This window comes from Symphalangus syndactylus, chromosome 13 (genome assembly GCF_028878055.3).
Source record: "Symphalangus syndactylus isolate Jambi chromosome 13, NHGRI_mSymSyn1-v2.1_pri, whole genome shotgun sequence".
NCBI classification, from domain to species: Eukaryota; Metazoa; Chordata; class Mammalia; order Primates; family Hylobatidae; genus Symphalangus; species Symphalangus syndactylus.
Genome location: NC_072435.2, coordinates 22,276,602 through 22,304,600, shown reverse-complemented (window position 1 = coordinate 22,304,600; position 27,999 = coordinate 22,276,602). Strand labels below are relative to the sequence as shown.

Genomic DNA, 27,999 nt, shown 5'->3' with positions numbered 1-27,999 from the left:
AGGCGCAGCGTTCTCAACACCGCCAACGGGCACAAAGCCACGCCCCCAAGGCCGAACTCACGCCTGCGTACTCAATCACCAGCGGAACCCTCTCCACCAGGCTCCGCGTCGAGGCCCTACGGGGCGTCAGTACGCACGCGTACTTTGTGTCCCAGGTAGCTTGTCTCTTAGCCCTTGTAGGCCTCTGCATTCCGGTCACTGGGAGCGGGGCCATGGGGCTGCACATGCGCACTGCGAGTCCTCGCCTACTCCCAGAAACCACCCGGGCGCATACGCGGTGCGGCCGCTGCTTCAGGTCGGCGGGCTCCAAGGAGACCTGGGTGAGCAGCGTCGCCGTTTCTCCTTTCTTGGGCGGTATTTTCCCAGCGCCACGCGGAGCCTGGGCCATTATGAGGTTTGTGTTGCGTCGGGGCGGTCCGTCTCAGAGGCGCTCCGGGGAGGAGTGGCCGGCTGAATGGCCAGAGGCCCAGGGATCCGGGCAGGTCAGAGCTGGCGTCCGGGCCTGAGTTTGGAGGTGGCGGGTGCCTGACAACAATGCGCGCGTGATCAGTGCGTTGGGGCGTTTGTGTACACAGAGGACACATTTGTGTGAATGGTTCTATCCCAGAGTAGGCGCCTGGGGCATTGGAAAAAGGCCAGTTACATTTTTAGGAACCAGAGCTGCTCGCTAAACAGTGAAATCTGTCGTTTTCGGAGTTTGTTAGGAACATGGTTGAAAATGGGTGGCAGTGGGTTCGAGAATCTCGTCTCTGAAGTTTTCTTCCTTCTCCTTAGCTCTGCATTTCCAGGACCCGGTCACTGTTCAGGACACTGTTCCAGCGCAGTGCGCATTAGCCATATCTCAGGTGAGTTTTTGTTTTATCTTTTTTTCCTGCAACATCATAGGTTTTAAGTCCTGGGCACATCTAATTTTGCTTACTTGGGTGGTAAAGACTGACACCGGGACAAGGCTCAGGTCTTTTCATTCAGCAACACATGGGACTGTAGGGACCTCTCTTCTCAGAGTCCATGTCCTGTACTTTAGTGTTCATTTAGTCACTGAATGAATTAATCTGAATCTCCAGTCACCAGTCTTCTTTTAAGCACTGTGTGGTGGGTCAAAGATACATTCCCTGGAGAAGACGAGAACCTTTATCCGGGGACTGTCGTCTTCTTGAAGTAGAGGTGAATACTCAGTCATCTTTGAATTTCTTTACAGCTCTGGACTGAGAGGATGCAGCATAGAAAATGCTAATGAGTGGTTCAGACTCGGTAATCTGCCTTTGGAAATTTGGGGGAATGGGAATGTGATTGATATCTTGAGCATGAAGGTCCAGGTTAACAAAGTCAGGCCATTTACTAGGACATTAGTGAAAGATAGTGTTTTGGATCACAGGTTCCAGTTTGACGTTGGGCAGCTTCAAGTCACAGGCTTCATCTGTGGAATTCTGGGAAATACCTATTGGCTTTCTGTAAATGAGGAACAAGAAGTATGCTGCAAGGGAGAAGATGGATGAGCTGGCTCTATTTCCCAAAAAAGGGTTCTCTTCAGGGTGTTTGCATGGTCTCTGAAATTTTGTGCGAATACAACCAGATTTGATTCTTAGCCCACTAAGCGTAGTCACCAAGACTTTTTGTTTGAAAAATAGATTTTCTTCTCAAAGGGGAAACTTATATTTTCTTTCTTTTAGGAAAACAGGCAATATTTTCCCTACACATTGTTTGTTATGATGACTCAAGCTATTCATGAAGTTGTTAAATTATATTTATGTATTTTAAAAGAAAAATTAATAAAAAATTTCAACCGTCATGTAACAACCATGCAGAAAAAAACATTTTTACCACTTTTTTGTTTCTGTATTTTGATGTGAAGTATTTAAGCTAAGGCTTTTTTTAACCAGCAGTTCTTATCCCATTTCCTCCATACTTCCAGTGCTTCCTTAACTCTGTTGATATTTTCACCATCAAGATAGATTTCCATCACTCCTCCAAGTATTTTTCATGTACTTTTCCCTGCCCTGGCCCTCAGAGGAAACTAAATTCTTGTTTTGATGACAGTGGATTTGTTTTGCTTGGCTTCACGTAAATGGAGTCAAGTAGTATGTAGGTGTGTGTCTGGCTTCATTAACTCAACATAATGATTTTAATGTTCATTGATGTCCATTATTTGTTGTTGTTTTGCTGAGTATTCCATTGTGTTAATATATTACACTCTACTTACTCATTTTCCTGTTGATAGACATTTGGGATGTTTCTAGTTGACCAACTATCATTTACCTTTTTGTGTTTTGAAACTTGTGGTATAACTTAGCACACTGCATCTTGTTCTTTTCACTTAATACATTATCCTGCAGCTCAGAAAACAGCTGAAGTTCACTCTTTTTTTAGTAGCTAAGTAGTACTACAGATAGAGATATACCATGGTTCATGATGAGGGACCCCTAGTTTGTTTCCAATATAAAGCCTATTTCAATAAGCATTCTTATCAATATAACCTTAAAAACTGGTATCTTAGTTTCTTCAGTAGGTGCCTAAAGTGGGATTGAAAAGATAAAAGACAGGTATATTACATTAGTTTAATTTGCTTCTGTTCATTGATTTTTTTCCCTTTCAGATGTGCCAGGTGCAGAGATTAAGGAGTTATCTGCAAAGACGGCTATTAATGAAGTATTATCTCAGTTTGACACCATGATAAAATGTATAAGAAACGTATGTAAGGAATGTGGAAATGTATACTGCCACAATACGCAGCTTACTCTCCATAAGAGAAATCATACATGAAAGAAATGCAATCAGTGTTTAGATTGTGGGAAATACTTCACTCATCGATCAACTCTCATTCAGCATCAAAGAATCCACACGAGAGAGAGACCCTATAAATGTAACGAATGTAGTAAAACCTTCAACCAGAGGGCACACCTTACCCAGCATGAGATAATTCACACTGGTGAGAAAACTTACAAATGTAAGGAATGTAGGAAAACCTTCAGCCAGATGACTCATCTCACACAGCATCAGACTACACATATGGGAGAAAAGTTCCATGAATGCAGTGAATGTGGAAAGGCCTTCAGCCATTCCTCAGCTCTTATGGATCACCAGCGAATTCGTAGTGGAGAAAAGCCGTATGAATGTAAGGAGTGTGGCAGAGCCTTCACTCAAAGTGCCTAGCTCATTAGACATCAGAAAACTCATTCTGGAGAAAAACCCTATGAGTGTAGTAAGTGTAAGAAATCTTTTGTGCGCCTGTCTTCCCTGATTGCACATTGGAGAATTCACACTGGAGAAAAACCATATCAATGTAAGGACTGCAAAAAGACCTTCTGTCGTGTCATGCAGTTCACTCTGCACAGGAGAATTCATACTGGTGAAAAACCCTACGAATGTAAGGAATGTGGAAAGTCCTTTAGCGCCCATTCTTCTCTTGTTACTCATAAGAGAACACACAGTGGAGAGAAACCGTATAAATAAAAGGAATGTGGAAAAGCCTTCAGTGCGCACTCTTCCCTTGTAACTCATATGAGAACACACAGTGGAGAGAAACCCTATAAATGCCATGCCTGTGGGAAGGCCTTTAATACTTCCTCCATACTTTGTCAACATAATAGAATTCATACTGGTGAAAAACCCTTTCAGTGCAGTCAATGCGGGAAGTCCTTTAGATGCAGCTCTCACCTTACTCGACACTGTAGAATGTGTAATGGAAAATGTTAGCAAATAACCAAAACTCAAAATGTTAATTCTGATTATTCCATATCATCACCAGTACTTTGTACTCTCAGTCTTTTTAAATATGCTATCTTAGTTTGTATGAAATGATATTTCATTGCACTCTTAATTTAACTTAAAAATGCCTTCCCTTGACTGTTGATATATATTTTTTGTGAAGTGTGTGTTGAAGTCTTGCAGATTATTTTTTAAATTAGAGATTTTTTATTAGGTATATCTCCTAATGCTATCCCTCCCCCCTCCCCCTAATGTAAATGAGTTAATGGGTGCAGCACACCAACATGGCACATGTATACATATGTAACAAACCTGCACGTTGTGCACATGTACCCTAAAAGTATAATAAAAAAATTAGAGGTTTTTCTTAGTGTGCAGTTATGAGAGTTCACCAGATTTTGGAAATATTTTCTATTCTGTAACCTACCTTTTCATTTACATAACGGTGATAAAAGCTTTTAAGTTTGATCACATCCAGTTAATCACATTTTTTAATAGTTATGCTTTTATTTTTCAGACAGGGTCTTACTCTGTCACCCAGGCTGGAGTGCAGTGGCACAATCATGGCTCACTGCAGTCTCTGCCTCCCGGGCTCAAGTGATCCTCCCACCTCAGCCTCTCAAGTAGCTGGGACTACAGGCATGTGCCACCACACCTAATTTCTATATTTTTTGTAGAGACTAGGTTTCGCCATGTTGTCCAGGCTTGTCTCGACCTCCTGAGCTCAAGTAGTCCATCTGCCTCAGCCTCCCAAAGTGCTGGGACTACAGACGTGAGCCACTGTGCCTGACCTAGTTCTGCTTTTTATGTTCTAAGAAGTATTATTTATTCTATGCTGAGCTTACATAGAATTTCTTACGTTTTCTATAGCTATGTTGTATTTTTACCTCTTACTGTTAGATCTATTTCATGTTTTTATTATGAGTAATAGAGGAGGTAAATGTTGAATTATATTTTCCCCCATATTATTGACCCATAGTGATGCCAGTTTTGGGAGATGTCTTTCATTTTTGCCCTTACGTTGTTATTGGCACCTTTTGCAAAAATCAATTATTTATCATGAGTACACTTCTGAAATAATCTGTTTGATCAATCTATTTGTCTTCTCAGTAGTTTCACATTGTCTTAATTATAGCTTTAGAGGAAGTCTTGAAATTTAGTAGTAAGTCTTCCAGTTTTGTTGTTATTTTAACAAATTCCTCTAGGCTGGGCATGGTGGCTCATGCCTATAATCCCAGCACTTTAGGAGCCCCAGGCAGGAGGATCACTTAAGACCAGAAGATCAAGACCAGCCTGGGAAATACAGCAAGACCTTGTCTCTACAAAAAAATTTAGAAATTAGCTGGGCATGGTGGCACCCATCTGTAGTCCTAACTACTCAGGAGGCTGAGGTGGGAGGATCGCTTGAGCCCAGGAGTTCAAGGCTGCAGTGCGTTGTGATCACACCATTGCAGTCCAGCCAGGTTGACAGAATGAGACCCTGTCTCTTAAAAAAAAAAAAAAAAAAAAAAAAAATCCTGGTGATGCTTTTCTGGATTAAAAAATAAAATAAAAATTGGCCTCACTACTCTAGCTTATTTGCATTTTCTAATAAATGTTCAGAGTCACCTTGTCAGTTCCTACCAAAAAGCCTGTCAGTATTATAATTGAGATTGCATCAACTCTAGACAAATTTGAAGAGAATTGACACTTAACAGCAGTGACTTCCAGTCTGTAACCTTAGCATAACTTCTATTTGTCTCCTTTAATTTTTCTCAGAAATACCCTGTAGTTTTCTGTATAGAGATCTTGAATGTATTTTCTTAAGTTTATTCATAGACATTTTCACAATATGTAAATTGGTTTGTCTTTTACTTTTCCAGTTGTTTGCTACTTTTACATGAAAATAGCGTTTTGTACATTTATCTTGCATCTTGTCTTGAACATTTCACTTATTCTTGGAGTTGTCATACAGATTTCTTAAGATTTTTTTTTCTTTTTTGAGACGGAGTCTCGCTCTGTCGCCCAGGATGGAGTGCAGTGGCGTGATCTCGGCTCACGGCAAGCTCCGCCTCCCGGGTTCACACCATTCTGCCTCAGCCTCCCGAGTAGCTGGGACTACAGGTACCTGCCACCACACCTGGCTAATTTTCTTGTATTTTTAGTAGAGACTGGGTTTCACCGTGTTAGCCAGGATGGTCTCTATGTCCTGACCTTGTGATCTGCCCGCCTTGGCCTCCCAAAGTGCTGGGATTACAGGCATGAGCCACTGTGCCTGGCCTTAAGATTTTTTTCATAAGCAATCATGTCATCTGCAAATAGACAGTTTATTCATTTCTGGTCTTTATGCTGTTCTTTTTTTTTCTCATTGCAATTGCTGTGTGACCTCCAGGACAGTGTTGAATGAAAGTGATAAATGTAGGCACCCTTGTTTTGCTTTCAGTCTTAAGAGGAAAGACTTAGTGGGGAGGAAGTGGCAACTCTGAGTCAGGATGTAGACTTCTTAGCACATGCATTTGCACCCCTTGCTCAAATCCCCAGATTTCCCTATACCTTCTATGCTCCCTTTAAAACAATGCTTTCTTTCCACAGTATCTTTCCCCCAAATCAATAATGGGTCAAATTTCAGCAATCCGAAACTGAGGAAGTTCTGGGACTGCTGTGGTAAGAAATGGATTCATACACCAAAGGAGCTGTAGGACCTGGCTAACATGTACAAGCCAGAACCAGAAGAGTATACCTGGGAGGAGATCCTGAGACTGCTGCATCATTGGGTAGAATACAAAGTTGAATAGGAGAGAGTTTTTTGCTATGGGGTCACTGTATGACAGGATTCACACACTGGCAAGGGAAAAAGATGCTTCTAATGGATGCTGGAACAGTTTTTGAAGCTTGGAAAAAGCACTGGTTCGCATTAAATAAAATGCAGATAGCAGAACGGCCATGACAAATGAGGACGGGATCAAAAGAAGTGGATATACAAGAAGGGAGAACAAGCGTCATGGAGATGGCCGATAGTGGCTGTCCCCTCGGCGAGAGCTGGCTACAAGAGGTGCTGTTAAGGAACTGGGCTCTCTAGTTGCAATGGGAATGATAGGATCTCAGAATAATGGCAGCCAGGTGATAGCTCTTAGCATCAAAAGCAAGGAGGGCCATAATTACCATATGGGTAGAAGGCTTAGAATAGAATGTGGGGAGATTGATCTTCAGAAATTTATGGTTCTGGCTCATAGCACACGAGTTTGCCAATGGCAAGTCATCTGCCATTCCAATGTTTCAATAAGAGTAAACATTGAGACAAGGTGTTGCTCCGTTGCCCAGGCTGGAGTACATGGCATGATCACAGTTCAACTGCAACCTTGAACTCCTGGGCTCAAATGATCCTCTCACCTCAGCCTCCCAAGTAGTTGGGACTACAGGCACATGCCACCACACCTGGCTAACTTTTCCATTTCTTTGTAGAGATAGGGTCTCCCTTTGTTGCCCAGGCTGCTCTAGAATTCATGGTATCAAGTGATCCTCCTGCCTCAGCCTCCGAGTGTTGGAATTACAGGCAGGAGTCATAGTGCCTGGCCCAAACTTAACTAAAAAACCAGAGAAGCCAAGGTGCATTGGCTCACACCTGTAATCCCAGGACTTTTTGAGGCCAAAGTGGGAGAATTGCTTGAGCCCAGGAGTTTGAGACCATCCTGGGCAACATAAGAAAACCCTGTATCTACAAAATAATTTTTAAAAAATCAGTCTAGCGTAGTGGCACATGCCTGTGGTCCCAGCTGTTCAGGAAGCTGAGGTAGGAGGACTGCATGAATGGGAGGCTGAGGCTTTAGTGAGCCATGGCTGTGCCACTGCACTCCAGTTTGAGATGCCATCTCAAAAAACAAAACAAAAAAACCAGACAGTAAATATAGGTGTTGTGGCCATATAGTCTCTGTGGCAACTACTCAGCTCTGCTGTAATGAAGCCAAAGCAGTTGTAGACCATAAATGCAATGTGTCGCTCAGACTTTATAAAGCAAGTAGCAGGCTGGGTTTGGTTTTTATACCCTGCACTAGGCAAAATGGGATATTATGTAAAGATAAAGGTATAATTCATGGAGGGTTAGTAGTATGTCCCTGTAAGTCAAACAATATAAATTAAAAAGCATAAATGTCTGGAAACTCAAGGTGTTGGCAAAATTTTTTTAGGAAATTCTGATCCAGCATACCAAATTATATAAAAACATGGAGATTTTTACCATTGCAATCTAGTGGCTTAATGGACTTATTTAGAAACTTGTATCCAAAAATGCAGAATACATATTTTTTCAATGTTCATCTTGTATTTAACCACACACACACACACACACAAAAGTCAAATTGGGCGGCACAGTGGCTCATGCCTGTAATCCCAGCACTTACAGGAAGTGCTGGGAGGCCAAGGCGGGTGGATCACAAGGTCAGGAAATCCAGACCATCCTGGCCAACATGGTGAAACCTCATCTCTACTAAAAATACAAAAATTAGCTGGGCATGGTAGCGCGCACCTGTAGTCCCAGGTACTGGGGAGACTGGGGCAGAAGAATCGCTTGAACAGGGAGGCAGAGGTTGTGCCACTGCACTGCAGCCTGGTGACAGAGCGAGACTCCATCTCCAAAAAAAGTAAAATTCAAAAAAGAAAAAAAAAAAAAAAGTAGATAACTTCAGGCCACATTTACCAACCGTAATAAAATCAAATTAGATATTGTATCACTTAGGATGCTTTTGGCTGTGAATTTACAAAATATCCAACTAAAAGTAACTGAGCAATCAAGGTTTATTTTTCTTACATAACAAGGCATCAAAAAGGCAGTTCCAGAATTGGCCTAGTAGCTGAGTCTTCTCAGGCTCTGGGTCAGCTTCTCTGAGGTCCACTTTTTTCTCTTCTTGGTTCCAAGATAGCTGCAGCAGCTTCAGGCATCATGTTCTCATATAAAAATGTTTAAAAGCAGGAAGTGAGAGAGGAGGAAGTCTTCATGATAAACCTGTCTCTTCTGAATGAGGAAAATCTTTCCCAGAAGCCCCAGCAGATTCCACTGAGCAACACTGGGAAATACTGGCCATGCTGTGCTGCACAGGAGACTGGAAAATTAGCATCTGATATTCTCAGAGTCTAAGGTAAGACACAGATGCTGCCAATAACAAGGGGAATTGGTTATGGCTGCTGGGATGGCAACCAATGGTTGTCTGTGCCAGTCACATAAAACAATGTAACAACGTGGAAATTAAGAAATATTCTCCTAAATTTAGGTTATTTCTGGATCAGAAAGAAACGAAAACCGAGATTATTGTAAGATGGTCTCTTTATTTCATCATTTTCTGTTACTTTCTTCTGTCACTGCCTGGATGTTTGGTAGTCTTGAATAGCATGTTTAGTAGTCTTGAATAGCATGTTTAGTGCATATGAGTTTATCTTTCAGATTTTCATGTATATGCATGCATTCAAAGGCTATAAAAATTCCTCCAGTGTAGCTTTGGCTTTCCCCTTACCCTCACATCTCTTTGGCCACATTTCACATCTCTTGGCATGTTAAACTCTCAATTCATTCTTTTCATTACCATTTATAGTAATTGAATTATTTCTTTGTTAAGCAAATGATAATCTGGCTGTTTTTTTAACTTGTAAGAAAACTAAAACTTTTGCTCTTGATAAAATTACTATATTGTGGTTAGAAAATGTGATTCTGGAATGTGTTAGAAATAAAATTTCTTCCAACCTTTCCCTGCTTTGACAATTATGGTCTGAACAATTTACATCCATAAAACTTTCTTTGATATGAATTTTCAGACTTAGGATAAAGGATGACCTCTGAATGAAGGCATTGTCACTGGCATTACATTCTTAAAGTCTTTCTCCAAGAGGGAGAAGTAAGTCGTGATTAGCCTAGGCTAATGGGCTTTCCCCATTACTTCCATTCGTATGGTTGCTTGCCAACATAAATTCTCTGATGATTAGTAAGGGGTAACTGCTGATGGAAGGCTTTTCTACATTTATTATATTCACATGTGTTTCTCTATTATGCATTTTCTGAGGTTGAACGGTAGTTGAATCATGACTCAAGATCCTCTCACATTCCTTATATTCATAGGGCTTTTTCTCAGTGTGAATAACCTGATGATGAATCAATTGTGAGCAATGACTAAAAGCCTTCCCACATTCCTTACATTCATATGGCTTTTCACCTGTATGAATTCTGTAATGTACAGTAAGATGTGAGACCCGTTTGAAGGCCCTACCACATACCTTACATTGGTAGGGTTTCTCTCCAGTGTGAATTCTCTGATGTTGCTTGAGTTGTGAGCTCACTCTAAAGGCCTTTCCACATACTTTACACTCATAGGGTTTCTCACCAGTATGAATTCTCTGATGTCGTATAAGAGTTGAGCCTTGATTAAAAGCCTTCCCACATTCCTTACATTCATAGAGTTTCTTGCCAGTATGAATAGTCAGATGTTGAATCAACTGAGAACGATGACTAAAGGTTTTCCCACATTCCTTGCATGCATAGGGTTTTTCACCAGTATGAATTCTATAATGTACTTTAAGATGTGAGATCCGATTGAAGGCCTTGCCACATTCCTTACACTGATAGGGTTTCTCACCTGTGTGAGTTCGCTGATGTTCAATCAACTGTGAGCTTCGACTAAAGGCCTTCTCACAGTCTTTACATTCATACGGTTTCTCACCAGTATGAACTCTCTGATGCTGTATAAAATTTGAACCAGAATTGAAGGCCTTTCCACATTCCTTACATTCATAGGGTTTCTTACCAGAATGAATATTCTCATGTTGAATTAGTCGTGAGCCATATTTAAAGGCCTTCCCACATTCCTTACATTTATAGGGTTTCTCATTAGTATGAATTCCTTGATGATTAATAAGGAGTTCCTTTTGCCAGAAGTCTTTTCTATATTTATTATACCCAAAAGGTTTTTCTCTAGTATGAATTTTCTGATAAAAAGTAAGGGATGCATGCTGGTCAAAAGTGGGCATTTCTTCATGTCTGATGATCATTTGACGGAAATGTCCATCTTGATTTCCCTGTTGTCTGTCAAACTGGTTTCTGCATTCCCAATCATCTTGGAAACTTGAACACTCAAGACCATAACTTGTAAGGCTTTCCATTATCTCCCATTGGGGTGATTCGACTTCATAAACATGCTGCTTTGGAGATAATTCCTTGGTATCATATCTGGACTCCAATACTGAGAAAGAATGAAAAAAGCGAGTATGTTTGGTTTCTTTTTTTTTCCAGATAAAGGAACTAAAATAAGAACTGGAGGGTTTAGACTCAATGCCTATTAACTCTTGAATGTAGCTAAGCAATTAGAAAATGGACAAGTAGAACAGTAGAACAGTGAAAGGAAAATATCATAGATGAGGGAGGTAATAAGAGAGGTTATAAAAGTGATTCTAAAATGTTAGTGTGGGGCTGGGCATGGTGGCTCATGCCTGTAATCCCAGTGCTTTGGGAAGCCAAGAAGGGAGAATCACCTGAGGCCAGGAGTTTGAGACCAGCTTGGGCAACACAGCAGGACCCCATGTCTACAAAATAATTTTTAAAAATTAGCCAGCTGCAGTGGCACATGCCTGTAGTCCCATCTGAGAAAAGAAGACTGCTTAAGCCCAGGAGTTAGAGGCTGTAGTGAGCTATGATCATGCCAATGCACTCCAACCTGGGTGATAGAGGGAGACTTTAAAAAAAAAAAAAAAAAGAGTTGGTGTGGGTCAGAATCACTATTGAACTATATTTTTTAAGACAATAAATGTTTCTGTGAGACTCTATATAGAGTGACAGAAACCAAAGCAAATCATTGGTTTGAGGGACTGTGCAGGAAGGAGCATAAGGGAATTTTTTGGGTTGATGGAAATGTTTGCTATCTTGATTGAGGTGATGGTTATGTGGGTGTATAAATTTGTCATCACTTATTAATACTACATTTTAAAAATGCATTTTATTGACCATAAATTATGCCCCCAAAAGAGTGAATTTTAAAAAGATCATGGGGATTTCAAGATGAGAAGAGTTCTGGAGATGGACGGTGATGATGGTTGCACAACAGTGTGAATGTACTTAACACTACTGAACTGTACACTTGAAAATGGTTAGCATAGTAAATCTTGTATTTTACCGCAGTTTTAAAAAATAAAAATAAAAGTGATGGAGGAAGTGTGTGATTGGATCTGCAACCTGCCTCAGTGCCTGGAGGACATGCAGGAGAATGAGCCAGGGGAATATGCTGGTACAGTGGCAGCTATTCTCATGTGTCTGCTAGAAGTTAGAATGACATGGCTGCTGTCTTCCTCTGTGAAGCGTTTTATATCTGAAGTTTAGCTGAACACCATGGTGTTTTTTATATCTGAAGTTTGGTTGAACACCATGGCTGAAGCCCATTATCAACTGAATGACATTTCTTAAATTTCTTAAATGTCATTCATTTACCTGAACCTTTTCATTTCTTAAAGGTGACCTTGGAAAAAGAAGGGCTTTTTTCCTTGTTTAGAGGATTAGGCCAGTTGATTGAGGGTAGGTCCTTCTAGAGCAACATACTTTGCTGATTATTCAAACTGCATGAAAAATCTGAATGGTATAATGGACTGTGATTCTACCTGGTACATGATTTCAGCTACAGTGGCAGGTTTTACTGTACTTATAGCAACCAACCCCAGTTGACTTAAAGAGACTCAGATATAGCTTGACTAAAGGTGGGCGCCACCATGCTCAGCTAATTTTTGTGTTTTTTTGTAAAGATGGGGTTTCGCCATATTGCCCAGGCTGGTCTCAAACTCCTGGGCTCAAGCAATCTGCCTGCCTTGGCCTCCCAAAGTGCTGGGATTACAGGCGTGAGCCACCGTGCCCAGCCTCAAAGTACTTTTTGCTGAGAATTTGATTCTGTCCTAATTTGCTGAATCGTACATCATAGAAAGAGTCAAGTTCATGTGCTAACAAGGATATTATTTTTAAATGTTGCCATTAAGTTCAAATGTACCTTTTCATACTTTAAATTGATATATGTATATAACCCTTAAACATGTTCATGATAATTCTGTTGAGACTTCTGGCTAAGGATGTTGCTATACTGTATATAAAATGTACACAATTAAACTCCAGTGTGATACTACTCATTTCAGTATATATGAGTGGTATATTTTGTGCAGTAGTTTTATCTTAATATGGCTCTTTGTGAATGCACTTTGTAGCATTTATTGAGGGTGAAAGAGCAGGAGGGAATTCTATGTTAAGTATTTTTATAAAAACATTGGTCATTTATTAAACAGAACCAGTATTTACAACATTTGTCTGGGTTTTAGATATGTTGTTTTGCAGATCTATTCACTGCAGTGATCCCAACATTACTGAGAATTACCAAGCTTTTTCTGCTCTCACCAGTGAAAAATTGTACCCTCTTAAATTCTGTCAGCGTGTCACATTTATTGTAATCAACAGTAACTGGATGTTTCTGAGGTGTTTTGATTGGACTCAAAAGTATTACAATCAGTTTGGAGACAAAAGCACAATCTGCATTTTAGTTTAAGTATGACACTGACAACTTAAAAAAAACCATATACAAACGTTCTATATAAAGTTTGTCTCCAAAGGATTTTTCTTTCTTTCTTTCTTTCTTTTTTTTTTTTTTTTGAGAGATGGGGTCTCATTCTGTTGCCCAGGCTGGAGTGCAGAGGCACAATCATAGTATACTACAACCTCAAACTCCTAGGCTCAGGTGATTCTCCTCTCTCAGCCTTCTGAGTAGCTGGGACTACAGGCATGAGTTACTGCACCTAGCTGCAGAGGGATTTTAATATGTAAAAGTATTAACACGATGTACTAACTTTGTGCCCACTCAAATCTCTTTTCTATTACATCCTTATGTTCTTCGACAGATTGACTTTTTTTTTTTTTTGAGACGGAGTCTTGCTCTTTCTCCCAGGCCAGAGTGCAGTGGCGCGATCTCGGCTCACTGCAAGCTCCGCCTCCCGGGTTCACGCCATTCTCCTGCCTCAGCCTCCCAAGTAGCTGGGACTACAGGCGCCTGCCACCACGCCCGGCTAATTTTTTTTTTGTATTTTTAGTAGAGACGGGGTTTCACCGTGTTAGCCAGGATGGTCTCGATCTCCTGACCTCGTGATCCGCCCGCCTTGGCCTCCCAAAGTGCTGGGATTACAGGCGTGAGCCACCGTGCCCGGCCGACAGATTGACTTTTATGCTTCTCCCTTTAGAAACATAAAATTCTTGTTTTATTCTTAGTTTTAAAAAACATCTGAATGTGTACTCTTGCTTATGCGAAGATTTATGACCTACTAGTCATAGCTAAATAGTCAACATTGTAAGAGTTGATACTTTTTGGTTCATGTGAGGTTTGGTATTCTTGCATTTATGTACATGGATGTCAATTGTGTGGACTTGTTCTGTATTTATGTTAACTAGCTTTTACTGAATTGTTGAAACTTAAAAAGTTAAAAACGTGCTTATAAAAAAAGAGGGGGGGATTATGTCCAAAGAACCCTGGAGCCAGTTTTAAAGGGTGTCACTGGCCAAATTTGGAAAAATATGAATGTTGTGATAAATAATGATAATGGGTAATAATCTGTTACAGGATAAAATATGATTTATTTTATTCTGACCTGGAGATGAGAAAAAATATGCCACCTACTATTAATCCATATGATATAAATGAAGAAACAAATGGTGAAAGGGAGAAAGCTCTTCTTTACAGGAGTATGTGATCTAATAAAGAATAAAGTTTTTTAAAAAATCACTATTTTGTAACTATTAATCATATCTGATCCAAGAGAAAACTATCAATGACTTCTGAAACTAGCAGGTGAATAACTTGTAAGAAGCACAATATTTATCTCCTCTCCAGGTGGACCATAAAATCATGGCTTGGCTCTATTTCTACACTGCTTTCCCTCTGCCCACAGTGCAGAACCCAAACTTCTTAACGTGGTTGCCTTTCCTAGGGTATCCTTTTTTTTTCTTTTTGAGACAGAGTCTCTCTCTGTTGCCCCAGCTGGAGTGCAGTGGTTCAATCTCGGCTCACTGCAATCTCCGCCTCCCATGTTCAAGCGATTCTCCTGCTTCAGCCTCCCAAGTAGCTGGGATTATAGGCATGTGCCACCACACCCAGCTAATTTTTGTGATTTTAGTAGGGACAAGGTTTCACCACGTTGGCCAGGCTGGTGAAGTGATTTGGCCGCCTAAGCCTCCCAAAGTACTGGGATTATAAGCATGAGCCACCATGCCCAGCCCCTAGTGTATCTCTTTGTGTTCCTCCCTTTGCTCACTGACCTCAGCCACAAGGGCCATCCATTATCTCAGAGATACCAAGGGCTCCCTGCTCAGGTCCTTCACACTCATTGGCTACAATTGGTATTCTCCAGCTACATCACACCTTCCATGTCTCAGCTGAAATGCCTTATCCTTGAAGACGCCATTGGCCCTACCATGCACCCTGACTGAACCTGATCTTTTTCTTTCACATATTAGCTCATGTCCACGTGTGTGTATGATTTCATGTCTATTTTCCCACTGCAGTGTAAGTTCCATGAAAGCAAGGATAATGCCACCTGCCTCATCAATGTATACTGTGGCATATTCCATGGTGCATAATAAAAGCTTAATAAGTATTTGTTAACTGACTCCAGAATTCAAACAAACCGATACAAATTCCTTTAGAAAAATGGTCAAAGGACAAGATCATGTCCTTTGCAGGGACATGGATGGAGCTGGAAGCCATTATCCTAAGCAAACTAACACAGGAACAGAAAACCAAATACTGCATGTTCTCACTTATAAGTGGGAGCTAAATGATGAGAACACATGGACACACTGAGCGGGACAACACACATGGGCCTTTCAGAGAATGGAGGTTGGGAGGAGGGAGAGAATCAGGAAAAGTAACTAATGAGTACTAGGCTTAATACCTGGGTGATAAAATAATCTGTACAACAAACCCCCATGACACAAGTTTACCTATTTAACAAACCTGCACTTGCCTCCTGAAGTTAAAAAAAATTTAAAAAATTAAAATTAAAATAAATAAAAAAAGAAAAATGGTCAAAAGATACAGACATGTTTCCAAAGACAAAACACTTTCCTTAGGAACCACCATATTTGTACTCAATCTAGTCCTATAATCCAGGTTGAATTTTTAAGTGTTTCAGGAGGAAGGAGCAGCCACCTTTGTCGAATGCTGCTGACAAGCTGAGGAAAACAACACATAAGACATGAGCTTTGAATGTAGCAACCTGAAGGGAAGATTTTCTAAGACAAAGGGCCACTTCCAGCTGACCTGATACCTGAAGTGGCTGCTACCTTCCCATTGATACCTCACTCACCTGGGCACAGGCTTCTAGACACCACTCTCTCCACCATCCAGGGCTCTTTGCCTTGCTCTAGGAAGGAGATCACATCAGGTTTGGAAATGGCAAGACCTGGAGATGAGAAGAAACATGCCACCTGGTTATGGTGTCGGGGCTCCAGAATTCAGATCCAGGACCTGGTCATCAAGCAAGAGAGGCACTTGCAGGAAGTGCCAGAGGAAGATAGGACAGTTGCCTGAGGGTAGGGGAAGATGCAGCTTCAGCCAACAGCGCTGCCCTTTAATCCCTCAAAAATGACCAACCAGTCATAAGACTGAAAAGCATCCAAAAACTGATCAGGAAGGAACATGCCCAAGGATAACCTCCAGACTAACAGACGAGATCACCTTACCCAGTGAGACCAAGTTGCTGTAGGTCTCCAACATCACGTCTCTGTACAAATCCCTCTGAGCAGGTGCCAACCACTGCCATTCTTCTTGGGAGAAGACTATGGCCACATCCCTGAACAATTCTGACCCCTGGAATGACAGGTATGTATGATACATATGTATTTCAATGGTTCACAGTGGGATGAAAGGAGGTGGGGCAGGTCTTTGCAGGAGGGGGGGTTGTTTTGTTGAACAAGAAGGGTGGGACTGAATGTGAAAGGTGACAGAAGAAATGGGTATGAGTAAAACAGAATGAGCAAATGTTCTCAAACACTCCTTTTAACAGCAAATCAATGCTCTGTGTGAAGGTCTGGGATGAAAATTAAAATCAAGCTAAACGGAGTTTTCCTTATTGTAAGAAACAGTGTAATAAAGCACACTGCCCACTCTGTATTTAGCATACAATAAATTCTCAAGGTGAGACCTATCATTTCTATCTTTTGGAATAACAATAACAACAAAAAATATTTCTGACGGATTTTCCCCAAATATTTTATTTTTTTAAATTATGGAAACATGTTTTCTATCTTAGATACAGGATTTTCATGTATCTCAAGAATTTCTTGGAGATGGAAGTTCATCATTATGTTGGAACGTAACACAAGCCTTTTTCTTCATGGGAAAAACCGTGGAGATCACTTTTATTGAGTGTACAATTTTCTATCAAGTGAAACGAATGACTCAAACATCCTCTTATTTTGGATCCCGAGGTTGGATCAGATCTCTAGGGCTTTTCCAAGCCCTGACCACTCACCCACCTAGCTGATCATCTCACTTGCTACATCACTCTCCATCCTCAGCTCTGTACTTTTCTTCCTCTTAAGCTAAAGAAACTAATGGAGGATGTCCCAGATTCAAATGCTCTGTTCAACGTCAAACTAGACTTTAATTCTGGCATCAAATTTTTGATGGATTCCCAGCCAAACCTCAATTACATATCCAATCATTAATCATTCCCAAAGCAGGACACGGTACCACGCGCTGAAATTGAAACCAACACCACCTCCCCTGCTTTTCTATATGTGATTGCTCCTAAGCATTCATTTCCATCTCTTCAAACTTCAGTTCTTACAAAGGATGCTCTCACTTCATACAGGGAAATGAGCTTCTCCTCCTAGCAGACGAAAACCATCAGGAGATGCAGAATGCTATAGAGAATAAATCTGTGGGCATTTGTCAGAGAGGAGAGGACAATGGGAGAAGGGACTCCTGCCTGTTCCTTTTATTCCCTAAAATGGGAAAGTCTGAGAACCAAATTCCTAAATGGAACCCAGGTGGAAAGTTTCAAGATAAAGAAAGCAAATATTTATGGGATTTAAAAACTCACAAGGGACATGACTTTTAGAATTTCAAGGGCTGATAGGTCCTCTTCCTGGTTCCTCTCTTGGGGAAGGGCAGAGTCCTGCGATGGTAGAGCTGGGGGAGGAAAGAGCAAACATGAGAGGCTAGGCTCGCCTCACAGCTCCTAGAATGCCAAAGTTAAAAGTCCCTACCTGCTTGCCCTCTGCCCACCAAGAAAATGAGGGGGCGGGGGGGGGAGAGGCAAACGGATCCTCACCCAACCCCAGGAAACCAGCTTTAGCTGCTGCAAGAAGGGGAACCAGTGGTCGTTTCCCTCCCATTTCCCCTAAACATCCAGTGGTTCTGTTTCGTTGCAGATGGAAGTCTGAGACAGGGATGCTGAGCGCTGTTCTAGTGACTGAGACCCACATGTTACCTCAAGGACAAGGAGGGCTTCCCTCAAGCCAGGGAGCATAGAAGTCCTGCAAAATTTGCATAGCCCCAGCCTAGAATAAAGCCTTTCCGGGACTAGGCCATTTAACTCTCTCCTGCAGCAAATATAACACCTTTGAAAGTCTACCTGGCTCTTTTCCCAACTGCCAAATTTACAAAAAGCTCTACAGCCCAAACTGAGGCTTTGTGGATGCCACTTCATGGAGCATGCCTTGCATCAACAAATGGGATAGAGTTGGAAGGAACAGTAAGAGACAAATTACACGCAGCACGCCCAGTGCTCTATTATCAGCACATAAATGTGTCCTTCCATAGAGACACAGCAGTGCACAAAGCTGCATGTCCAATAATATTTGCTAAATAAGAGAACTGAAAATTAGTACATAAGTAGGCAAGTCCACAAGTAGCCAAGAGGTTGAATCATTTTTGGCACAGCCATATAATGGGATGCCAAGTGACTATCAAAAATGACTATCAAAAACTGACAAGCAAAGATATTAACTACTGAATCCTTTGAGACCATTCAGCAAAAAGAAGTCAAACTCACTCACTAACACACAGGCTAAAAACAAAACAAAACAAAAAAATTGGAAGAAAAAACACCCAAGTATTCGCAGTGTTGTCATTTAACCAGTTCTTGAGCTCACTGTTAAACAAGAAGTATTTTGTAAAGGAGTATATAAAGTGCCTATTGCATTACAAACATTTGGTTCTAAGTAACGTGTAAGTGAAATAATTATGAATGTTGCTGAATATGATGTAATAGGCAGCTTTTCCTTATGACCACTTTTATAAAAATTATTTGTATTAACTGCACGATATCCTATTTACAAAGGATGCCCTGTGATCCACTCAAGTGTTTCCCCATTGCTGGACATAGAATTTGAACACATAAAATGTTCCCAAGTATAAGTTTTTCTAAACTAGCGGTTCTAAATCTTCTGGGGTCTTGCAACTCCTGAGAACCTCATGAGACAAGATTTCCTCTCAGATTTAAAAAAGAAAAAAAGCACGCATAACAGTGAATGCAAAACATCCGCCATTTCAGGGGGTCGGAGACCCCTGAGCACCCACCTAAGGGGTCCATGCACCTGGGCTATGAGGCTGGAAGCAGAAAGGGGGCGCCAGCAGGCGCGCGCCGCGAGGGCCGGCGGGAAATGTAGTCTCACGCCGGTAAAGCCACAGAGCGACGACGGGGCGAGACGTCTGGGTTCTTCTCAGGCCTGAGACCCAACCGGCCGCGGCACCAGCTCCTGCTGGACCTCAGAGCGCCTGGAAAGCTCCGGAACCCCTCACCTGCCGCCTCCTCGGCTCCAACTGTCACCGCGGCCGGGCCCCCAGCAGCCCAAGGCGCGCTTCCACCACAGTACCGGTGGATTCGCCGTGCGCAGCCGGAAGATGGCGCAGACGCACAAAGCACAGCGATGCTGCGCCATGATAGGGCCGGCGCCGCGGTGTCTTCTGGGAAACATAGTCTCTAGGCGTAAAGGCAGCAGTCCGGCCTTGAAGCCGGATCTCGCGATGTTTCGGGGTGAGCCGGACGCAGGCGTTCCTGCGCAGTGCGCGGAGGATTGCTGTGCGTGTGTTTGAGTCTCTGGGTTGCTTCCTGGGGCCTGTGGTGCTGGGTGTGCTATCTGCGTGTGATTCTCTAGCGAGAGATTGTGGGCGAGTGGCCGAGTGGGCAAGGGGCCGTCACTGTGTGTGCGTGATTGTGACGGTGTGTGGTGGTAGCTTCTGACTCCGCCTGGGTCGTTGAATGTGTGACTGGGACCGTTTAGCGGTGGATACACAACTGTGTGCGGCTGTGGAAGATTCCCTCATCCGTTACGTTCCCATTTCCGTGGAACAACAGTTTTACCAGAAGGTTTCGAAGGAAGCTTAAAGTTTGGAAGCGTAAGAGTGTATCTGGTAACTAATTTTAAACGTTACATCTATGGTGAGTTAAATGTGGGTTATGAAGGAGAACGCAAAATAAAAACGTTATAAAGATGTAAAGGAGTTTTATGGGGCGGCATCTCTTGGCCAAATATCAGACCGCCATAGGTAGTTGTTAATTCTCTCTTGTTTTTAGGCGGCTTTGGTGTCATCAAGTGTGAGAAGCCCTGGACTTTACACATCCCGAGCCAGTGTGACCCAGTATGATCGGGAGTCCGAGTACCAGATGCCGGTCAGGACCTGTTATGCTGGGTCTCAGAATGCGGAAACCCTCCCTGTCCGAGGTGGAACAGTTTGTCCTTGAGTCGGGCCCGGAGTCTTGAGTGACTCTTTTGATTTGATCCTGTTTCCCTCAGACCTGGTGAGCTCTATGGTGTAATAAGTGGTTAAGAGTGTGAACCCTTAACCATCTCTAAGACTGGAGCCAGAATGCCTGAACTCCAGTCTTAGAGATGTGCCTCGGTCCCCACATTTGAAAGTGAGGATGATTGTAGCATCTAATTCATTGAGTTGTTGGAGAGGAGTAACTGAGCTAATACATGTAAAATAATGCTATTGCTGCTGGATAAGGATGCTGATATGACTGAAGCTAATGCTTTCTTTCTGCAAAGATGCTTTTTCCAAAACACACCATATTGCCTCTTTACACATTCTTCAGGAGAGGGTAGAGGCTGCATTTTCCTTGCAGGCTCAGTGATGTGGTGGAAAGCACACTTTTAGAGTTAGACAGATGTGGATTGAAATAGCATTTCAGCCATGGATTAGTTTCTTCATGCCTATCTCAGTTTTTTGTTTATGTCCATAAAAGGAACAATGTAATGCTGGGCTTGCAGCTTTGTCCTGAGGGTCAAATAAAATGATTTAATAATATAAGCAAAGCTCAGAGGTTGGTTATTGCTGATGACTGATATTAAGAGACAACTTCAGCAAGGATGGTTGAATTTCACACTTGTGAGCGGACAGTTGAGGAGACAGTTGTAGATTTATCCTACTTGACCTTATTTGTGGTTCAGGACAGTGTTGTGAGTTCAAGAGGAGAGGGTAGATGCAAAAAGTCATCATCTTTCCTATGTTCTCTGATCTTGGGAAGGGGCGAGTGGCTCTACTTTCCCTTTAACATCCCACTGTGTTGAGTGTGTCTATATGTACATGCTTCAGTATTTGCTTATGGAGGAAAGGAAGGAAAAGGACCAAACAGGTACAAAGACAGCCATCTCTCAGGCTAACTTTCGTCTATACCATTTTTACTTTCTCACATTCATTAATCTGCCAAAGAGAAATTTAGAGGATAATAAATGGCCACTTCTGACTCTGAACCAAGCCTCTGAAGTCATACACCATTATACTCTTGGTCACAAAATCAGCTGTGAGTCTAAGTAGGTGGAGACTACACAAGAGTATAAGTACTAAGAGGCAGGGATCATTCAGGGTCCTCTTAGAGGGTGGCTTCCAGTTTCTTCCTTTTAAGAGTATGAGAATGCTCTGAGCTAGCCTCTCCATTCCATGGAATCCATAGGTCTTTGTCAGCCACTTCCCAGTACACATTCCTGTGCCAAAGCACATGCAGTTACTCCAGCAGCTCCCTCTCCTGTTACCCCCAGCCATATCCATGCTTCTGCCAGATTCCTTCTATTTCAGGATCACCCATTATCACTTGAATGAGATCAACTGTGGGGAGGTGGGCCATACTCTGTTGTGCATAGTAATCCAAGCAAGGAATCACACAACAACAAAGTGGGTTCTAACCCAATCTTAGCTACTTACTCCCTGAGTGACCTTGGGCACCTCCCCCAATTTTTCTGACCTAAAATCTGTGCATTATAATAATAATAAATTTCCACGGAGGAAGTATAACCTTTTCAACAAACAGTGCTGGAGCAACTAAACATCCATAGCCAAAAAAGAAAAAGGATAAAAGGCTTTTCTGCTGTACTAATCCAGGAGAAAAATAAATGTATTGCATCTTCCTTGTGACAACTGAGGACAAAATACATGTGGCCTTCTCTCTCTGAGGACTTTTTTTTTTTCAAGAGACAAGGTCTCACTCTGTCACCCAAGCTGGTGTGCAGTGGTGTTCCTGGACTGAACCGAAGGTCAGGCTGCTTAATGTCGCAGCCCTGTAACAAGATGCTGATGAACTGTGAAAGAAGAGAGTTTTATTTCTGTAACCGGGTACAGGGAGAGGGCCAGAAAAATATTGCCAGACCAACTCAAAATTACAAAGTTTTCCAGTGCTTATCTACCTTCTAAGCTATATGTCTACATGTAAGTGTGCATTCATCTAAAGACACAAGTGATTAATTTCTTCTAATCTATAACTAAGGTCTGAGTCTTGGGGACATTCCTCTGGAGCCTCAGTAATTTTACTTACTCTGGATGGGTCCAAGTGCCAAAGGTAATTATCCTTATCTTGTCTCCTACTAAGTTATGGAGGTCTGGGGAGTTCCTTTAGACCCCCAATAAAACTTGTTTTATCCTAAATGGATCCTGGTATGAGGAGTGTGACCATTCCTTCATTATCTTTTTTTTTTTTTTTTTTTTTTTGAGATGGAGTCTTGCTCTGTCACCCAGGCTGGAGTGCAGTGGCGCGATCTCGGCTCACTGCAAGCTCCACCTCCCGGGTTCACGCCATTCTCCTGCCTCAGCCTCTCCGAGTAGCTGGGACTACAGGCACCTGCCACCATGCCCGGCTAATTTTTTGTATTTTTAGTAGAGACGGGGTTTCACTGTGGTCTTGATCTCCTGACCTCGTGATCCGCCCGCCTTGGCCTCCCAAAGTGCTGGGATTACAAGCGTGAGCCACTGTGCCCGGCCTCCTTCATTATCTTGTCATGCTTCAAATCATCAGCCTTTGTGTTAGGGCGCTGGCTCTCTCAGCCTTTAATATTTAACCTAACCGTTTAGTCAGTGCTGGAGCAGTTGTTACAGAGGCTTGCCTGTTCATCTTTTGTGAGATCTGGCTTGCCACAGTGGCACAAACATGGCTTACTGCAGCCTCAACCTCCTGGGCCTAAGCAATCCTCCTACCTCAGCCTCCCAAGTAGCTGAGAACACAGGTGCATGCCACCACATCAGCTAATTTTTCTTTTCTTTTTTTTGTAGAGATGGGGGCCTCACTGTATTGCCCAGGCTGGTCTTGAACTCCTGAGCTCAAGTGATCGTCTTGCTTCAGCCTTCCAAAATGCTGGTGAAGCTGCATTGTTGTCTGGGGTAAATACCTGAGGTTTGTTGTCTCATGCCAAGGGAATCAAGGACGTGGACACACAACAAGTGAGTTTTAAGAGCGGAGGTTTAATAGGTGAAAGAGAAAAGAGAACAGCTCTGGCTCCTGCAGAGAGAGAAGGGCTCCCAAGTAGGACTTCCAGTCCGTGGCGAAGGGCATGGGGTTTTATAGACTGGCTTCAGGAGGTGGTCTCTGATTTACATAGGCCCCAAAGATTGGTTGGACCAGATGTGCCAATCAGAAGCTCGCTGCCCTACCCTAATCTTTTATTATGCAGATGGGGTCCCTACCTGGCCGGGCCACGTTGTATGTTCCTTACTGTACACGTAATTGACAAAGAAAAGGGAAAATGGAGCTGTGATGTTGGACATGCCTGGCCCCCAGGTAGCTTTTTCCTATTGGCACAGCTACTGGCGTTCACCGGTGCAAGCTTCCAGCTTGCTTATCTATGTCTGCAGCTTGATTTTTCAGGCTGCTCTTTGTTAGAAAAGAAATGACTTGGGGGCTGCTTTTCATTAAAAGGAAAACCTTACCAAGGATTTCCTTACCCTCACTATCTGCCTAAATAATTTCTTTTTAACTCCTATGTCACTTGGGATTACAGGCATGAGCTGCTGTTCCTGCTAGAGGGTTTTTTATCTTTATTCCTCAAGATTTTCCATTTAGATAATTATGTTAAACTTGGGTGTGCTAGGTAGACATATGTCTGCTGATTACCCATTTGGGAACAATGTGGATTCCTACGTAGGGAAAAGGAGTCAGGCTGGTGGGACCAGGGGAAAGCAAAGAGATAAAGAAAATAAGCTATAGATCTGCATTTTCTTCATGGTCCAGGATATATAAACAAAAAAAGGCAGCAGATAAGCTATGGCCTTGCTTTTCTTTGTGGCCCAGGACATCATACAACCCTCCTGAGCAAATAATGAACATAACTCACAAACTTCCTGCTTATCATCAAACGCACGCATCCACTTATCGTCAAACACCTCGGGTGACAGAAGAATGCAGGTTAGCTCCCTGCTGCCTTGGCGTTATCAGTCAGCCCAGGAACCATCCTATAAAATCTCCAGCAAGCCTTCATTTCCTTGCAGTCAGCTCCTCTTCCACTGATTCTGCCTGTTGCTCCCTGATAACATACTTTGATACTGTCTTTAATACATCTGCCTCTGTTCACCCACAGCTGTCTTGGTAAGTTCGTTTACCTCTGCGCTACGAGCCCAAATAGTTGCTGCTCACCTGAGACAAAGAATAAATGTGGTTTTTAAGCAAATCAAAGTTTACTTAGTGACTCTTACCAAGCTTTGTAGAAGGTTGTACCAAAAGGAGAAGCTTAGGAGATAATGGCTAAAAATAAAAAATGTTACCACCTAGCCTCCTCAGCTAAACATAACCACCGCCCAAGGGGTTCTTCCTGCCCACTGCATAAAGACCATGGCATTGTAGTAGAGAAAGAGGTTAATAGACACGAGGCTGGCCACGCCACATGGGAAATGGAGTTCGTACTCAAATCATCTCATCCAAAGCTCTTATATTAGAGGTTTTTCAAAGTCAGTTTGGAGGAAGGGGTGGGAGTGGCCAGGTAACAGGTGCTTGCTGCTGGAGATGAAATCATAGGGGGTCAAAGCTCTCCTTGTGTGGGCTGAATTGCTTCTGGGTGGTGCCACAGGAGCTGGGTTGGTTAGTCCAAATGGAACCATCAGGTCCAGGTGGAGCCATGGGTGTCAGACATGAAAAAACCTGAAAAGATATCTCAAAAGGCCAATCTGAGGTTCTACAGTAGTGATGTCATTTGCAGTAGTAATTGGGAAAGTTGCATATCTTATAACCTTTGGAATAATGGCTGACAGTTGAATAATGGCACCACCTTAGCAGGACCCAGACTCTTCTCCTCCCAGACTGATGGCCTCCCATTAGCTTTACAAAAACAATTGAGTTTTGGGCAAAGCCTGTTATTTAAACTATAGCGTAAATGTCTTCCAAAGTTAGCTCAGCCCTATAGCCCAGGAATAATTAAGGGAAAGGCAAGATAGATGGGTTAGCTCAGTTTACTGTAATAATTTTTCTCACTGATACAGGTTTTGCAAAGGTGGTTTCATAAAGATGCCTACTCTCTTCACACATTTGTGGAATGTCGAAAAGACTGCAGAAACCTGGAAGTTTACTGATGCCTTATTTTAAACAAGGCTTGTCTGGTTTGAAAAAGCAAGGGGAAGCTATCAATCATAATTTTGTTAAATACAGTGAGTTCTAAGTTTCTCCTCAAAGAATCTATGTCAGTATGTTCAGTTCTTTGTTTTCCATTTTAAAGTTTAACTTCCTCATTCTCTTCATCTCCTTGCCCCTAGTTTCAGTAAACAACCTCCCTGCCAGTTCTGATCAGTAGTTCACATCTGTTCCCCTGGTCACCTGCTCCATCCTGAGTCACCCCTGGTCACCTGCTCTAACCTAAGTCACCTTTAGTCACCTATTCCGTAACCATCTTTCCTGCCAAAACTGCTCACCCCACCACTCTGGCTCTTAACCCCTGCTGTCTTTAAAATAGCCAATCGGAATTAGCTTAGGGTTAGACTGTGCAGTCCAACCCTAGCCAATAGGGGAACGATGCAGCAGTAGGGGCTACCTATGTCAGGGATAAGAACCCTTTCCCCTCCCTTGTTCAGGTGTGCTCTCACCATTACTCCATCTGCAAGATGCACCCTTCTATAGAAGTAAAATTGCCTTGCTGAGAAAATTTCTGTTCGAATGCTATTTCTTTTGTGGCACCGAAAATTTCTTTCTTTTTTTTTTTATTTTTAGTATTTTAATACAGTTGCAATCAGTGTGTCTGATTCATTTCAGTTCCTTCACTGCCAAACCAGGGAGCAGGGACTGCTTCAGTTTCTCTGCCTTCTCTTTGTCAGTGATGACCAGGGTGTAAAGGTATCTGCTGCATCGAACTTTAAACTTCACATTGTCCTTATTTTTCTTGATCTTGACAGATTTGGCATCCTTTCGTCAGGCTGTGAGCAGGAAGTCCTTAATTTCTTCAATTTTCCGAGGCATGGCAATGAGGCGCGCTGGGCGCTGGCACGGACCGCGACAGCAAGCGGCAACCGGGAAAAAGGACGAAAAAGAAAGCCCGAATTTCTAACAATTTCAACACTCAAACACAACCCAATTACAATTTTTGTGGATTATGTTCCTTTTACTTTTTAGGAACAGTTTTCCAGTGTTGCAGTCATAATGCAATTTTATCAGCTTTGTTCCTCCTTTAAGAAACCTTAACACAAGAAGTATTTTTACATGTTGCTTCATTGCCATGCGATTATTCTTTTAAAAAATTGTATAGTTTTCAATCAGATAGATGTGAAAGGAAAATAAATCTCAGGACTCCAGTTGGGCACAGTGGCTCATGCCTGTAATTCCAGCACTTTGGGAGGCCGAGGCAGGTGGATCACGAGGTCAGGAGATCGAGACCAGCCTGGCCAACACGGTAAAACCCCGTCTCTACTAAAGATAAAAAAAAAAAAATTAAGCAGGTGTGGTGGTGTGCACCTGTAATACCAGCTACTCGGGAGGCTGAGGCAGGAGAATAGCTTGAACCTGGGAGGCGGAGGCTGCAGCAAGCAGAGATCACACCATTGCACTCCAGCCTGGGCAACAGGGCAAGACTCTGTTTCAAAAAAAAAAAAAAAAAAATCTAAGGACTCCAAAATCACTAAGCCAAGGGAAAAGTCAAGCTGGGAACTATGTCAGGCAAGGCTGCCTCCCATTTGATTCCTAAATACGATAGCTATAAAGATAAAAAGCTACATACCTCCCTCACAATTTGCCCACAAGGAAATTCCTTTTGGACAACAGACAGAAAGAATTCAAAGTCATCCCTATGAGGCTCACCTGAGAGAAATGCATATCTGATTGCTTCCTTAGAGCTATTGTTTATGTAAAAATGCAGATTCACGGAGCCAGACTAAATTGTGTATTCAGTGGAAAGCTAATCAATAACTCAAAAGAATGCAACCTTTTGTCCCATATCTATTTATGACCTGGAAGCCTCCAGCTCAGATTTTTCCACCTTACGTGACTGAACCACTGTACATCTTACACATAGTGATTGATGTCTCATATCTCCGTAGAATGTATAAAAGCAAGCTGTACCCCAGCCATCTTGGGCATGTGTCATCAGAACCTCCTGAGACTGTGAGTGCTTCCTTAACCATGGGAAAATAAACTTTCCAAATCGATTGAGACCTGTCTCCAATACCTTTTGGTTTACAACATACTGTTATTTATTTGACCATTCTTCTACTTGTAGCTGTGGAGTCCTGATAAGTAAGCAACAATGAGGAAGGGGCCCCAGTGGGGAAGAACGATGAACAATTGTTCTGAGACATGGCTAATCAAACAACAGCTCTCTCCAGGATGACCCCATAAAACCTCCTTCCAGCTCCTTCCTCTTTGCAGACAGCTCCTCCTCTCCTGTGCTGCCAGTTGCAACCTTGCAATGTATTTTCATACTTTCTCTAATAAATCTGCCTGCCTTTAGGACTGTCCTGGTAAATATGAGACTGTTTTCTTTACCACCTTTGATACAAGCCCTATCTAGTTGCTACCCGTGATAGTAGCTATATTGTTTATGTTCAACATTTTATTATAAACAGTGTTTCAGCTGGG

The 27,999-nt window shown here is 42.4% G+C and overlaps 1 protein-coding gene and 2 pseudogenes across 2 annotated transcripts; 1 reads left to right on the top strand and 2 right to left on the bottom strand.

The window, feature by feature from the left end:
• The first annotated feature begins 2 nt into the window (after nucleotides 1–2).
• LOC129459450 (zinc finger protein 383-like) lies at nucleotides 3–27,573 on the top strand (annotated as a pseudogene).
• ZNF582 (zinc finger protein 582) lies at nucleotides 8,458–19,772 on the bottom strand. Of its 2 annotated transcripts, none has more exons than XM_055239990.2 (5): nucleotides 19,263–19,772; nucleotides 17,782–17,870; nucleotides 16,418–16,544; nucleotides 16,042–16,137; nucleotides 8,458–10,904 (listed from the first exon to the last, which is right to left on the bottom strand). In XM_055239990.2, exons 1-5 carry the CDS (start codon nucleotides 19,273–19,275, stop codon nucleotides 9,583–9,585), a joined length of 1,647 nt encoding a protein of 548 aa, XP_055095965.1. In that variant the 5' UTR covers nucleotides 19,276–19,772; the 3' UTR covers nucleotides 8,458–9,582. The 2 variants fall into 2 exon arrangements, with proteins under 2 accessions (XP_055095965.1, XP_055095966.1); XM_055239991.2 differs by having other exon boundaries at nucleotides 19,485–19,772.
• LOC134732235 (large ribosomal subunit protein eL38-like) lies at nucleotides 26,095–26,388 on the bottom strand (annotated as a pseudogene).
• Nucleotides 27,574–27,999: the final 426 nt, after the last annotated feature.